Source organism: Punctularia strigosozonata (assembly GCF_000264995.1).
Source record: "Punctularia strigosozonata HHB-11173 SS5 unplaced genomic scaffold PUNSTscaffold_11, whole genome shotgun sequence".
NCBI lineage: Eukaryota > Fungi > Basidiomycota > Agaricomycetes > Corticiales > Punctulariaceae > Punctularia > Punctularia strigosozonata.
In genome coordinates, this window is record NW_006767443.1 from 465443 (window position 1) to 480327 (window position 14885).

The following is a 14885-nucleotide window of genomic DNA, read 5'->3' on the forward strand; positions in this document are numbered from 1 at the left end:
CTCGACTTCGCTTTTCCTGCGGTTATCCGTCAAAAGCTGCGTTCAACCCCCCCTGCGGACGGATGAATATATCGACACTGCTGCCCGCGTTCGCGTACGTAGCGAGCTCTTCCCGTGGAAGTTGCTCCTGTTCCCCGCTACAAGTCCACCACTATAGCATTGCTGGTAATGACTCCAGCTCTTTCCGTTAACGAGATGAAGGACCAATGTCTCGATGACGGCCGTACTGCTCGCACCATAAATCGCCTAGCGGCCTAAGATATGTGGGTCTGCAGGCGTGGGCGCGGGGTGTGTGGTACGTGTCTAAACTGCCGCCGCGCATACGCGTACACGGGGAGATCGACCGCTTATTCATCCTCTCAACAGTCACTACCATGGCGTAACCTCAGGGAAATGAATCGTGACAAAGCCTCTTTCCAAGCACAATAAAAGGCGCGACGCCTCAGTTAGCTCATGCTTCAGATCGCTCTTGCCCAAGGAGAACATTGATACTAGATAATTCCCGCCATGTCGCTCTTCACACCAGCCCCTCTTCCCCGGACCAACCTCGGCCGTTATCGTCGTTTGTCACCTACAGCAGGTATCCATGTGTCCCCGATCCAGCTCGGCGGGGCCAACATCGGTGATAAGTGGCACACGATCGGCCTGGGGGAGATGGACGAGAAGTCGTCGATCGCGCTGTTGGACGCGTACTTCGATGCGGGCGGAAACTTCATCGATACGTCGAGCAATTAGTCGGTTGCATATGCTCGATGTCCGGTGTCCGTGGTAATAAACTTTTTTGCCAGCCAGGACGGGCGATCGGAAGAGATTATTGGAGAGTGGGCGGAGAAGAGGGGTATCCGCGACCAGCTCGTCATAGCCACCAAGGTCTGTAGCACATCACCAACTTGGTCTCTTTAGGAAGGGTCACTGAAGTTGTGTTCCCAGTACACGTCTCCGCACAAGTCTCACGACCAGTCGATCACCCAGAAGGTTAACTACATCGGCAACAACGTCAAGTCGTTGCATATATCCGTCGAGGCCTCGCTGAAGAAACTTCGGACGTCGTACATTGATATTCTTTACGTGCACTGGTGGGACTGGGACACGAGCGTGGAGGAGGTCATGAACGGCCTCCACGCGCTCGTCCTGGCCGGGAAGGTCCTTTACCTGGTGAGCGCAGCCGTCCGTTCTCCGATCAAAGTGTGAGGTGCTCACCCATTTGGGGCAATGTACAGGGTATATCTGATACGCCGGCATGGGTGGTATCCTCGGCAAACCGGTACGCGCGTGATCACGGGAAAACGCCGTTCGTGATCTACCAAGGCGCATGGAACGTCATGGAACGCTCCTTCGAGCGTGAAATTATCCCCATGGCTCGTTATGAAGGTGAGCCAACTCTTCCTTTACAATCTGATCATATACGCGCCAGGAATTGAGACGTCGTTTCTTGACCAATCAGGCCTCGCACTCGCGCCGTGGAACGTGCTCGCCGGCGGTAAGATCCGCACGGACGAGGAAGAGCAGCGCCGCCGGGAGTCGGGTGAGAAAGGCCGGACGGTGTTGAACCCAAATTGGGAGCGAACGGAGGACGAGAGGAAGGTGTGCAAGGCGCTCGAGAAGGTCGCGGCCGAGGTCGGCGCGAAGCATATCACTGCCGGTACGAGAGCCGCCCCCGATCCTTCACCGTGTCCACATTATGCTGACCATTTCGTAGTCGCGATCGCGTACTTGATGCAAAAGACGCCGCACGTATTCCCCATCGTCGGCGGACGGAAGGTCGAGCAATTGCTCGCGAACATTGAAGCGCTCAGCATCACTCTCAAGCCCGAGCAAGTCGAGTATCTCGAGAGCATCGTGCCGTTCGACCCCGGGTTCCCGAACAGCATGATCGTAAGCAGTCCCATTTTCACGGAATGTTGGGGCGGGGCCTCAACTTCTCGGCTTTTGGATAGGGCGACGGGACCAAGTACTCGTTGTTCATGGCGATGTCGAACTTGGACAAAGATCCGCTGGTCCCGGTCATCCGTCCGCAGTAGACATGGGAAAGGCCTTATGTACAGTGTGTGGAAGAATACATCGTGACGACGGGACGAAAACCGGAGAGAGTGCCGGGCGACCTCTATCTAGGACACGCGGAAAACGGGAGGGATGGTACTCTGCATTGATATGCAGCTTGTTCACATCGCCAGGTCGTCTTGAGACGATCTTAAGAGCATCAAGCAATCTCGAACACTTTGTCGAGGCTGGACTACCTGCATGAGCGAGCAGCAGGGATAGCATCGATTGCAGGCGATGGATGCAGGCGAACTTGAAGGTGTACTCCGTGCCTTTGAGCGCGATTAGTCCTCAAGGGTCAGTCTGCGCGTCGAAATTGTACCACCATGAGAGCTATCGACTCTTCGGATATCTGCAACATTACCCCATCTGAACGTGGGTTGAAAATGGTTTCAGTTTCGTGAGCCGTAGACAGTAGGCCTCGGTTGAAAGAAGAAGGAAGTAGAAACAATCAACTTGACCACCACGGTTTCCTCGTAGATCTCATGGTTCTCAGATTTGGAATCGAGAGTGATCCTCACATAGTGCAGAGACGAGTCACAATCCGGCTGGACAGTGCGATGCACTGTTTTGTGCGTCGTGCTTTGCACTTCAGATTCAGTGAGTCCTCGTTCAGGTGAGCGTTGATAGTGCATGTCCCAAGCGTCTTGAATTGCGATAGAGTGGGTCGCGACGTTGCAATTGGGTAATTGGGCCGTTGCAAGAAGTACTGACTTAGGCTGCGTTTGGGAACGCTTGATTCTGCGAGACAGATTTGACCGAGACCACTTGCCATTCTAGATCCGTGAGACTGAATGTACATACATGACAAGACATGTACAGCAGTATAAAATAGGGTCAGAGACAAACTGAGTCAGTGGACTGGTTTTTTCTACCTGGTACGTCGCCTGCACGAGTGGCGTACGTGCAGCGCAGCACCCGGCTGTTCCGCTACCAGGACCACTGCAATCTACCTACCGGTTTGTGACTGTCAGTCGCTGCCGTAATCTGGACAAGACTTTCAAACAGCGATTGTCACTACGTTGTCGGCTTTTCACCTGCATCCCAGCTGTCTTCGAGTCTATTCGGCGCATCTATCATTATGGTGCATGCACGGGGCTAACTTGACCGGGGCTATGCTTCACACTCAATCCAATCCTCCCGTTCGCTGCGCGTCACATTTCTCGGAGATTCTTTCGCGTCGGCCTTTCGAATAGCCCGAGTTACGATGAGACATCGAGGACTTTTGCTCAGACTGAGTTCAGTTCTAACTTTGATGTTGCTCCATCCGGCATTATTGACACCGTGGTTCGCCAATCGTCGCTCCGGGTATACAAGCTAAGCTTGGTTCACAGTCATGACCCGAGGTCTCCATTCCACGCCATAGCACTTGTGCCCCCTCTGTCTCCTTCGGGCGGAGCAGTTCGACCTGCTAACTACCTTTGGGATATGCACGAGTGGCGTATTGTACATCGTAACATCGGGCGGATGTCCTCTCCGGCCTCAGGATCAACCCGCGGTCTCCCACGTCAAGCTAATGTTCTTCTGATCCAGCCGAATGCGGGAGGCGATGGTCTAAATGCGCGGATACTTAACATGAGGGCCAGAATTCTTTGCTACTACTGAACTTCCCCTCTCCCTCTCACTTCGTCGGCGCTATGCCTTCCGGCGTCAGTTTCATTGACGCAGCCTTGCTTGCTTTATTCGTATATCTCCTTGGACGGCTCATTGCGCGATCGTCTCCGACGCGTCTGCCTCCTGGCCCCCGTGGGTTACCCCTCATAGGGAACCTCCTGGATCTGCCGAAGGACCATGAGTGGGAGACGTTCACGCGTTGGGGGAGAGATTTCGGTATGAGTTTCAATATCGAAACGTGCTCTCCAACGACGTGTATCTTGACGTGAGGTGTGCTACCTCGTAGGAGACCTTTCCATGGTGAGAGCGCTCGGAACGAACATGCTGGTCATCAACTCCTCCAAGATCGCGGTCGACATGCTAGGTGGGTTGCCAATTTTGGTGCACGTCGTAATCTTTATGAACCCAAGCTTGCAGAGAAAAAGTCAAACATATACAGTGATCGCCCATGGATGAAAATGGCCTGCGACCTCGTTGGACACAAGGGACATTGCATTTTCAGTCCGTACAACGATCGACTGAGGCTTTTCCGGAAAATGTTCCACGGTCCGTATTCCGTTTCATGTTTCGGCATTTGTGCCTGTATAGCAGAGTGTCTTCGCGAGAGGCTGACTATCATATCCCGTTGCAGGCGTGCTCGCAGGCAAGGAGAATCTGGACGCTCATACAGCCATCGAGGAACACGAAACGCACCGGTTTCTGTACCGCCTCTCGAGAAATCCTGACGGTCTGCGAGAGGAGTTGCGCAGGCGAGTGCATGTGCAACTCTTGATCGGGGTATGCTCACGTGTATGTTTGCCCAGGTTGGCTGGCGCCATCATCCTCAAGGTGTGTCACGGTTACGAGCTCGTCGAAGAGGGAGACGACCCGATGGTCGACCTTGTGGAGCGTGTTATGATCGAGTTCGGAGACGTGACCACCCCCGGGCACTACGTGGTGGATATCATCCCCTGGCGTAAGTCGATGCGCACATCGATGGTCAGGCCATGCTGGCTCATTTGCGATATAGTTGCATATCTTCCCGGGTGGTTGCCCGGTATGGGATTTAAGAGGGCCGCGGTAGAGATGCGCAAGGTTTTGTACGACGGGAAGGACATGCCGATTGCATTCGTGAAGGAGCAAATGGTATGACAACAACGAGCAGCATCTCGATGTCTGGGAAGATTCAGCGCTAACTGCATTCATCTTGCCCCAGGCTAAGGGAACAGCTATGCGGTGCTTTACCTCAAAATGCCTGGAAAAGGTCGCTGAAGGGAACGCTCCGTACAATGAGGACATGGTGGGGTGGGCAGGAGTCAATATATATGGAGGTGAGGTTACAGGCAGTATCGATCACGGCGCTCCCCTAAATCTCATTCATAGGTGGTGCAGATACGGTAAGCTTTGCGTTTATCATGAAAATACATCAGATGAACAAACGCATCGATGTAGACCGTGTCTGTCAGTGCCTCCCGCTGCTGATACATTGTGTGTGTGTCAATATAACTCACTGATATTTCAGGCCAACTATTCGTTCTTCCTTGCGATGATGCTGCACCCCGACGTTCAGAAGAAAGCACAGGAAGAGATTGACCGTGTTGTTGGGCCGGACCGGCTACCGACTTTGGCGGATCGAGAGCATCTGCCGTACATAAATGCGCTCGTGAAGGAAACGATGAGGTGGCAAGTGGTGCTGCCTCAAGGTAAGCGGATCGCCAGTCTGACTAGTAATGAAACTGACTGGTGTCGCGTAGCTCTTCCTCATGTGCTTAGAGAGGACGATATCCATGAAGGCTTCTTCATTCCGAAGGGTACCATATGCATCCCGAACGTCTGGTATGCATGATCGACGTTGCATTCTGTGCATGTTTGGGAGCTCAATTCGCTGTTGCATGTAGGGGTTTCCTCCACGATCCAGCTACCTACCGTGATCCGGAGAACTTCAACCCGTCCCGGTTCCTCGAGGCGGAGGGTAAACCTGCTGAAACAGACTCGCGCTTGTTCTGCTTCGGGTTCGGCCGCAGAATATGCCCAGGTTTGGGACATCGATTCAATTGCATATTGCTCCTCTGACATGTTTTTCCGTTGAAGGTCGTCAACTGGCCGATGCGTCTATTTTTCTCCAATGCGCGATGTCCCTCGCAGTTTTCAACATTGACAAGCCTTTGGACAACTCGGGAACTGCCATCGAGCCCGTACTGGATCGTACGAGCGGGGTCGTTACACATCCGACGCATTTCGCGTGCACGATCAAACCTCGCTCTGCACGGGCTGCCGGGCTGATTCGGTCGTTCGAAGATGCTCTTTGAAATCGTATTTTCACAGCTTGACCCGAGTTTCATGTGCATGAAATGTCATTAACTATCTCATAAATCTATCACTGTTCTGTTGGGGCGTATATCCAGACGCAGACTTTTTTGTAATGCAAAGCGAAATTTCCAGCTTTACATCCAGCTATCCGCGACATTTTATGCGACATTCCAATGGCTCGTTGGTATGCTTGAGTTGCGATGGGCTGGATGTTGCGAAGTCGAACTATTCAACTAAAGCGAAAGCTTGAAACGGTAATGAGTCCACGTGATCGAACCGAGCAGTGTGTCTGGCACTACAGTCTGAGTGAAGGTTCTCTTGGACAACGACAACGCACACTATCCCATCGCTGAACCATTGCTGGCGTTGTCAGCCTTGTACCCTAGTGACCTGCTTGGAATCACATCAACCTCTTTAATATGGCATCCTCGGTTTTCTACAGGTTCAAGTCGCAAAAAAATGATTCCCGAGTGACCTTTGACGGCACCGGCATCTCCGTGTTTGACCTGAAGAAAGAGATCATCCTCGCCAACAACCTGGGCAAGGCGAACGACATTGACATTGCCGTCTCGGATGCTTCCACAGGGCAAGGTGAAGACATGGGCGTTGGTGGCTGAAGCGGTGCGTTGACGGTGGTTGTTCTCTCAGAGCTCAAGGACGACGCGCACGTCGTTGCCCGGTCCTCGTCTGTGATTGTGAGGCGAGTGCCTGCTCCCAGAAATGGAAGAGGTGGTGCTGCTCGATACTTGGCCGGTCTAGCTCCTGCTGGAGGTGCTGACGCGGGGTCAAAACCGGGCGCGCCTGCGCCGATGCCGTGGCAGAACCGAGGTTCAATGTCGAAGCGCTTCGATGGGAAGGAGGATCATCCTCCCGTACAGAAACAAGCACCTGTAAGTCGTTTCTGTATCCTACTAATCCGCCCTATTCTTAAACTCTTTCCCGCAGGCCCCGGTCGTCAACAACGTGACGGATTCGGACGAAGCCGCCGCCATGGCTGCCATGTTCCAAGCACAAACGGCCAGCTGGGAGGAGACCCAGGAAAAAATGTCTCAGTTGGTGTCGCGCCCTTCCTGGCGTCCTGTTTTGTGTAGTAGATCTTGTCTAATGGACATCTATTCCATCATCCGTGTTCTGCGTATGACTCTGACAGTGCTACATATATCCACCGAAACCCGCGCGGTGGCGGCCCGTCCGAGCGGGGAGGCAGGAACTCATTCAACCAGCGTCATCAGCCTGACCGACCCCTGCCCCCGAGCTACGTGTGTTACCGTTGCGGGCAGAAAGGTTTGAACCTCTTCTTGCGTCATGCATACTAGGTGCTGAAGCGCGTTTAAGGTCATTGGATACAAGACTGTCCTACGAACAACGATAAAGACTACGACCATCGACCGCGAATCAAGCGAACGACTGGTATTCCTCGTAGCTTCCTGAAGACCGTCGAGAACCCCAATGACGGGCAACATACGCAAGGAGTCATGGTCACCCCCGAAGGAGGTTACGTCGTCGCACAACCAGATATGTGAGTGTTTGAGGGTCGCGTCCTTCATCTCGTTCACTAATGCGGGCGCTCTAGCGCGTCGTGGCAAAAGCAAGTTGCGAAACCGAAGGCTTTGACAGAGGCCGAGATTCGCGAGCGGACGCCAACGGACCCGGCGGTCACCTGCTCCATAGACAACAAACTGTTCAAGGACGCTGTTAAGACACCCTGTTGTGGCACCACTTTCTGCGAGGAATGTATCCAGACTCACCTCCTTGAACGTGACTTCATCTGTCCCAGCTGCGGGAAGAAGATCCAATCGCTCGATAAGCTGATACCAGACAAGCCGACAAGGACGAAGGTTGGGGAGTACATTCATAAAGCGATCGAAGACAGCAAACGGGAGGACGGCGAGCCGCAATCCTCTAACGCAGGAAAGAGCGCCGCTACTGGCGACACGAACACGGTGAGTTTGCGTGCGTGCGTTCGGCTTGCTTGCGTCTCGCGCTTACATTCCATTACCGTCGGACCAGGCCAATGCGGATAACGCACCGCAAGAAGGCGATATCTACGCCCAGCAGACGGACGAGCCGGACATGCCGCAGATTATCGTGGACAGCATTCCGGGTCTGCAGGCGCAGCTGCACCAGCTCTCGACCATGCTTCAGAACCCGGCGCTCCCGCACCCGGTCAGGCAGACGACGGAGATGCAGTACAACCAATTGCAGATGCAGCTCCAGCAGGCGCAGACGATCGCGGCCGCGCTGGAGGTGAACAAGGCGGCGGCTGCGGCGAGCTTCGCGAGTATGCAGCAGCAGATGCAACAGCAGATGCAGCCGATGATGCAACCGTGGGCGGCGGCGGCGTACGCGAGCCAGCAGGCGGTCGCGCAAGACTCGCCGTATCAGCGCTTGCCGGTGAACAACCGAAGGAGGAACCTGAAGAGGGAGAGGCCGAGCGACTTCGTGGAGGTCGCGGGAAGCGAGGGCGACCCCAAGCAAGCGAGGTACTGGGAGTGAGCAGATGGGCATTGGATATGCCGTGCCTGATGGACTGACTTCGTCTGGAGGTGGCATGTAATCTTGATAAGCTCTTCACGACTGTGCAGTTGAGTAATTGGAAATATACATATCATACTTCATCGGACGAATTCGTCTCGACAATTTGTCCGATTTTCGCGGATGGACTCTCGTCGCATCGGTGCATCGCACATCCATGAGTCCATGGCAGGTGGTTCCGCTGGTCATTGCAAGCGATGCTATATAATGAAATCAGCATTGCTCTACATGCGCGGCCTACCACACATTCGCGTCGGGCTCGTAGTGAATGCTTCCTCGTCAAGGCATACTTACATTTCGCCAGATCCTGACGAGATTGGAGGATCAACCGGAGCTCGCTGCCGCAGCGAGGGCGCATGGGCCGGATCAGGTGCGCTTCTGATTGGCGGAAAGCCACGTGCCATCGGCCCGCGCTTTCCCCGCTGACGGGACGCGATTTACACCAATACCCCGGCCGCGTCGCCTTCGGGGGGCGCGTTACGCAGTGTCGACTTCATCATCCTCTACAGATCAGAAATGTGGCCCTCGGCCCTGCAACGGAGCTGGTGCGCCGCGGATGCCGGGCCCGGTTTGTCAACTCACTGCCGTTTGCGGTCCGTTGCCTTCGGGTTATAAAGGCGTTCGCCTCCAACATATCCTGATCAACGTTTCTTCTCTTATTACACCTTTCAAAGACTACACCTTTTAAAGACTGCTCCGGAGCCGATATGTCCGTCTCGGACTCGGCGTCTACCTACATCGGAGAAGACAACATGGGCTTTCACTCGTCTACTTCTCCTCGTCCGGAGCGCATTCACATCGACGAGCAGAGCAGGCAGAACGTCACGGAGCTCGCGAGACAGATATCGAGAACGTCCAACGCCGGTGTTCCACGAAGGCGGGATACCGCCCCTCACACTCAACCGCTTTCTCCGGCCGCGTCGCGCAGCTCGAACGCCAAAGGCGAAGATCTGCCGAACCCATTCATCGGGAGCGACGATCCGAGGCTCCTACCGGGTAGCGGGTCATTCGACGTCAAAGCGTGGATTCGCGCCGTCTTGAACATCGTTGAGCGAGAGCCCGAGCGGTTCCCTCAGCGCACGGCGGGCATTAGCTTCAAGAACCTATCCGCCTACGGCTTCGGCACGTCGACCGACTACCAGAAGGATGTGGGAAATATCTGGCTAGAAGGCGCTGGACTGGTTCGGAAGGTGCTTGGGAGGGAGAGGCAGCGCAAGATCGATATTCTGCGCAATTTCGACGGTCTGGTGAAAAGTGGAGAGACGCTTGTCGTTCTCGGGCGACCTGGGAGTGGGTGCAGTACCTTCCTGAAAACGTGAGAGTTGCGCTGTTTATCATTTTCCAACGTCCACTTAATCCTCCGTATAGCATCGCCGGTCAGACCCACGGCTTTTTCCTGTCGCCGGAGACCGAAATACACTACTCCGGCATTCCGCGTGAGCAGTACATCAAGCACTTCCGCGGAGAGGTCATATACCAGGTATATACGATCGCACTCGCTATTTCCTCCCTCTTACGCTGTCGAGTTAGGCCGAAGTAGATGTACACTTCCCGATGCTGACCGTCGGCGAGACCCTCGCATTTGCGGCGCTTGCGCGGGCGCCTCACAACCGTCCCGACGGCGTCACCCGCCGGCAGTGGGCGATGCACATGCGCGACGTCGTCATGACCATCTTCGGCCTCAGTCACACCGTGAACACTCGCGTCGGGAACGATTATATTCGTGGGGTGCGTCAAGTTTTTCCCCCCAAATACTTGCTTTTTAAAGCCGCTTCCTAGGTTTCCGGCGGTGAACGCAAGCGCGTGTCCATTGCGGAGGCGACTTTGAGCGGTAGTCCAGTACAATGCTGGGACAACAGTACGCGAGGATTGGACAGCGCCACTGCGCTTGAATTCGTAAAGACATTGCGAACCGCATCGGAAGCCGGTGGGGTAGCCAACATCGTCGCGATTTACCAAGCCAGCCAGGAAGCATACGACGTAAGGTTATATGCGCATACATCCAGGCATTTTAACTGATCATGCGTGTCCGCAGTTGTTCGACAAGGTCATCCTGCTCTACGAGGGCCGCCAGATCTTCTTCGGCCCCACAAAGGCAGCCAAGGATTACTTCATTCGGATGGGCTACGAGTGCCCTCCCCGCCAGACGACCGCGGACTTCCTCACGTCAATTACCAGTCCGGAGGAGCGCATCGTCCGCGCCGGATTCGAAGGCCGCGTCCCGCGCACGCCGGACGAGTTCGCCGTCGCGTGGAAGCAGAGCGCCGAGCATGCTCACCTCATGCGCGAGATCGAGGCGTACGACCACCAGTACCCCGTCGGTGGACACCACCTCGAAACGTTCGTCAAGTCGCGTAAGGCGCAGCAGGCGGACCACGTCAGCTCCAAGTCGCCGTACACGATTTCGTTCCCGATGCAGGTCCGCCTTTGCTTGGTGCGCGGGTTCCAGCGGCTGAGGAACGACCTGTCGATGTTCTTCGTGACGGTGTTCGGCAACTCGATCATGTGCCTCATCGTTTCCTCGGTCTTCTACAACCTCCCCACAGACACGAGCAGCTTTTTCTCGCGCGGTGCACTGCTCTTCTACGCGATCCTTCTGAACGCGTTCTCGAGCGCGCTCGAAATCCTTACGCTCTATGAGCAGCGGCCGATCGTGGAGAAGCACACGGCGTACGCGCTCATACACCCCGCTGCCGAAGCCTTCGCGTCGATGTTGACGGACCTGCCGACCAAGATCTTGACGGCGCTTGCGAGCAACCTCATCTTGTACTTCATGACGAACCTACGACGTGAAGCCGGCGCGTTTTTCATCTTCTTCCTCGTATCTTTCACCACGACGCTCGTGATGAGCATGATCTTCCGGACCATCGCCGCCTCCTCCCGGACGTTGGCACAAGCGATGACACCAGCGTCTTTGTAAGTACCGCCGGCATTTGTTTCGCGCACAATGCTCACGGATCACTAGGTTTATTCTGGCCCTTGGTACGGTTCTGGCACCTTTGTTCCGTGTATCTATTCTGACCCAAGATCATAGTCATATACACCGGCTTCACCATCCCTACACGAAGTACGTCTTACGACTTCGCAATCGCGACCTGTCCCTGACTGACATTGTTTGCGCAGACATGCATCCTTGGTTCCGGTGGATCAACTACCTGGATCCCATCGGCTACGGGTTCGAGGCACTAATGGCCAACGAGTTCTCCAGTAGGAGATACGCCTGCGCGTGAGTGATTCCAGACCGATCCTAGGTTCTAACGCTCATCACCTATCCAGGCAATTCATACCTTCCGGACCGCGGTACGCCAATGTCTCCGGCACCGAGCACATCTGCTCTGTAGTCGGTGGCAAGCCGGGAAATAACTTCGTCGACGGCTCGGACTATATCGCGCAGTCGTTCCAATACAGCCGGTCCCATCTCTGGCGCAACTGGGGCATATTGGTGGGATTCTTGATCTTCTTCCTCATCACGTACCTCGCCGCGACGACCTACATCAGCTCGGCCAAGTCGAAGGGCGAAGTCTTGGTCTTCCTTCGGGGACACCTGCGCCCTGAGAAGAGGGACGACGAGGAAGGCGCGTCGCGCGGGGAGAAAAAGGTGGTTGTATCGTCCTCGTCTTCGAGTCGCTCGAGCAAGGATGCGGCGGCGGATTTGAGCCAGCGGGATATCTTCATGTGGCGTGATGTGGTGCGCTGCCCAGTTCTGCCGCGTGCTGGTTCGAATATTGAATGATTCGTGGTAGGTGTACGACATCAAGATCAAGGGGCAGCCGCGGCGGCTGCTTGACCACGTCGACGGGTGGGTTCAGCCCGGAAAGCTCACGGCTCTCATGGGTGCCTCCGGTGCTGGAAAGACCACGCTGTTGGACACACTCGCTTCCCGCGTGACTATGGGCATCGTCTCCGGCGATATGCTTGGTGGGTCCTGCTTCTCACAATCCAGCTGGTCACCGTACTCATGGTACCTTGCTTATAGTCAATGGCCGCCAACGCGATGCATCATTCCAGAGGAAAACTGGCTACGTCCAACAGCAAGACTTGCATTTGCAGACCTCCACCGTCCGCGAGGCCTTGGAGTTCAGCGCGCTTCTACGACAGCCAGCGCACGTCAGCAAGGAGGAGAAGTTACAGTACGTGGAACACGTCATCGACCTACTGGAGATGCGAGAGGTACGGAAGTCGACGACCGCCGCAGCGAACGTCATTCCTGACTTGTCTGCAGTATGCCGGCGCTGTTGTTGGAGTTCCCGGTGAAGGTCTCAATGTGGAGCAACGGAAGCGTCTTACCATCGGTGTCGAGCTTGCGGCGAAGCCCCAGCTGCTGCTTTTCCTGGTTCGTAATCACGCTATCTCATGTTGAGCTGAAGTTGAAGACACGAACAGGACGAACCTACGAGCGGTCTTGACTCCCAGACGGCCTGGTCTGTTCTCAGTCTGCTGCGCAAGTTAGCCAACCACGGGCAAGCCATTCTCTGCACGATACATCAACCTAGCGCGCAGTTGTTCTCGGAGTTCGACCGACTGCTCTTCTTGGCCAAAGGTCGGTGGAACAGAGCCATCCAGATCCCCCCGCCGACTGCTAACTGCGCCTTCCTCTCTTGTGAAGGTGGACGCACGGTGTATTTTGGAGACCTCGGCGAAGATTCGAGGAAGTTGATCGACTACTTCGAGCGGAACGGTGCGGATCCGTGCCCGCCGGCGGCGAATCCAGCGGACTGGATGCTACGTACGTGATTACCCTCCTGACATGCTGAACCATACCTGACCGATGCATATTCGCTTTGCAGAGGTCATCGGAGCTGCGCCTGGTGCCGTCGCCAAGCGTGACTGGCCCGAGGTATGGAAGGAGAGCCCAGAACGGCAGAACATCCGCGCCGAAATCAGTAAAATGGAGAGGGAGTTGTCAAGTAGAACCGTTGAAGAAGACGCCCACCCTCAATCATTCGCCGCTTCTCACTTCATCCAGTACTACCTCGTGACGAAGAGGGTTTTCCAGCAGTGCGTACTTTTACTCGTGGAGTTTTGGGCCGGACGTTGATGTCACTGCTGCAGGTATTGGCGTACCCCAAGCTACATCTACGCGAAGTTGACGCTATCCACTGTCACGGCCGCGTTCATCGGGTTCTCTTTCTGGCAGGCCAAGAGGGATCAACAGGGCCTACAGAACCAGGTGAGTTGAGGAGGGGTCTTTCCAGTGATGAAATAATGCTCACCCATTCCATCAGATGTTCAGTATCTTCATGCTCATGACCGCGTTTGGCAACATGGTACAACAGATCATGCCTCAATTCGTGACTCAACGTTCCCTTTACGAAGTACGGGAACGCCCTAGCAAGACCTTTGGCTGGCCAGCATTCATGCTCGCCCAACTGACCGTGGAGCTGCCGTGGCGTACGTCTAGAACAGCACTTTCCGAGTATTATCTGGCATTGACGCAACCCCGCAGAGGCCTTTGCTGCTGTGCTTGCTTTCGTCTTGATCTACTTCCCCATTGGTCTCAATCATAATGCCGCATTTGCCCACGAAACGGCGGAACGCGGCGGGCTGTTCTTCATGCTCGTCCTCGCGTTTTATATATTCACAAGCACGTTCTCCACTATGATCATCGCCGGAGTGGAGGAGGCAACCACCGGAGGCAACATCGCGAACCTCATGTTCAGGTACGCAACTTAGCCTACTTCGTGGATGATGGGCTTACAGCGGAGTTCTTGACAGTCTTTGCCTCATATTCACCGGCGTACTGGCAACTCCTTCGCAATTCCCGCATTTTTGGATATTCATGTACGACGTGTCGCCCTTCCGATACATGCTCCAAGCAATGCTCTCGGTCGGACTCGCGCACGCCCCTGTCAAGTGCTCGTCCATCGAGGTCAAGACACTTGATCCGGTGCCCGGCCAGACCTGCGGACAGTACCTCCAGTCGTACATATCCTCATTCGGCGGATCCGTCTCCAACCCCGAAGCGACGTCCGGATGCGAATACTGTTCGATCACGTCTACGGACCAGTTCCTCGCGCAGATCAACGCCAACTACTCCGAACGGTGGAGGGACTGGGGCTTGCTCCTCGTCTACATCACGTTTAACATCGTGGGAGCTTTGTTCTTGTACTGGTTGATCAGGGTGCCGAAGGGTAACCGGGTGGAGAAATCTGCCGCTCCAGGGCCGGATATTTCTGCGCAGACGAAGAAGGAATTGCTACAGTGAAGGATGCTGTTTCAACGACTTGTGACGTGCTGATATGACCTTTTTACATCTTGGAAGAAGACCTTCAGATTTCTTCTACACTCATTCGTTATCGGTTGCTCGAACATTCTCTACGATTTTCCTCTTAATCATAACTATATCATACCCAGGGTCCCTCCGTATCTAGACGTACGTTAGTCTACAGTGTCAATCGAAAAAAATA

General features: G+C 54.9%; 4 protein-coding genes across 4 annotated transcripts; all 4 read left to right on the top strand.

Annotated features, from left to right (window-relative positions):
* Nucleotides 1-507: 507 nt before the first annotated feature.
* Nucleotides 508-2021, top strand: PUNSTDRAFT_136896 (Aldo/keto reductase; the record flags this gene model as incomplete). Its single annotated transcript, XM_007386508.1, has 7 exons — nt 508-734; nt 789-870; nt 931-1155; nt 1221-1371; nt 1415-1642; nt 1700-1875; nt 1938-2021. The coding sequence occupies 7 exons, from the start codon at nt 508-510 to the stop codon at nt 2019-2021; spliced, it is 1173 nt and encodes a 390-aa protein (XP_007386570.1).
* A 1656-nt stretch (nt 2022-3677) lies between these two features.
* PUNSTDRAFT_115458 (cytochrome P450) lies at nt 3678-5942 on the top strand (the record flags this gene model as incomplete). The annotated part of the gene is made up of 11 exons (XM_007386509.1): nt 3678-3870; nt 3941-4018; nt 4072-4200; nt 4286-4403; nt 4458-4609; nt 4664-4779; nt 4850-4969; nt 5156-5336; nt 5388-5469; nt 5532-5668; nt 5725-5942. 11 exons carry the CDS (start codon nt 3678-3680, stop codon nt 5940-5942), a joined length of 1524 nt encoding a protein of 507 aa, XP_007386571.1.
* A 420-nt stretch (nt 5943-6362) lies between these two features.
* On the top strand, nt 6363-8439 carry PUNSTDRAFT_73513 (DWNN-domain-containing protein; the record flags this gene model as incomplete). Its single annotated transcript, XM_007386510.1, has 7 exons — nt 6363-6534; nt 6592-6833; nt 6889-7028; nt 7094-7227; nt 7279-7462; nt 7517-7886; nt 7954-8439. 7 exons carry the CDS (start codon nt 6363-6365, stop codon nt 8437-8439), a joined length of 1728 nt encoding a protein of 575 aa, XP_007386572.1.
* A 791-nt stretch (nt 8440-9230) lies between these two features.
* Nucleotides 9231-14838, top strand: PUNSTDRAFT_106305 (pleiotropic drug resistance protein PDR; the record flags this gene model as incomplete). Its single annotated transcript, XM_007386511.1, has 19 exons — nt 9231-9793; nt 9847-9958; nt 10009-10206; nt 10258-10458; nt 10514-11394; nt 11444-11460; nt 11513-11545; nt 11602-11704; nt 11755-12166; nt 12222-12396; nt 12455-12648; nt 12701-12811; nt 12862-13018; nt 13085-13204; nt 13266-13476; nt 13531-13648; nt 13704-13869; nt 13925-14138; nt 14194-14838. 19 exons carry the CDS (start codon nt 9231-9233, stop codon nt 14681-14683), a joined length of 4476 nt encoding a protein of 1491 aa, XP_007386573.1. The 3' UTR covers nt 14684-14838.
* Nucleotides 14839-14885: the final 47 nt, after the last annotated feature.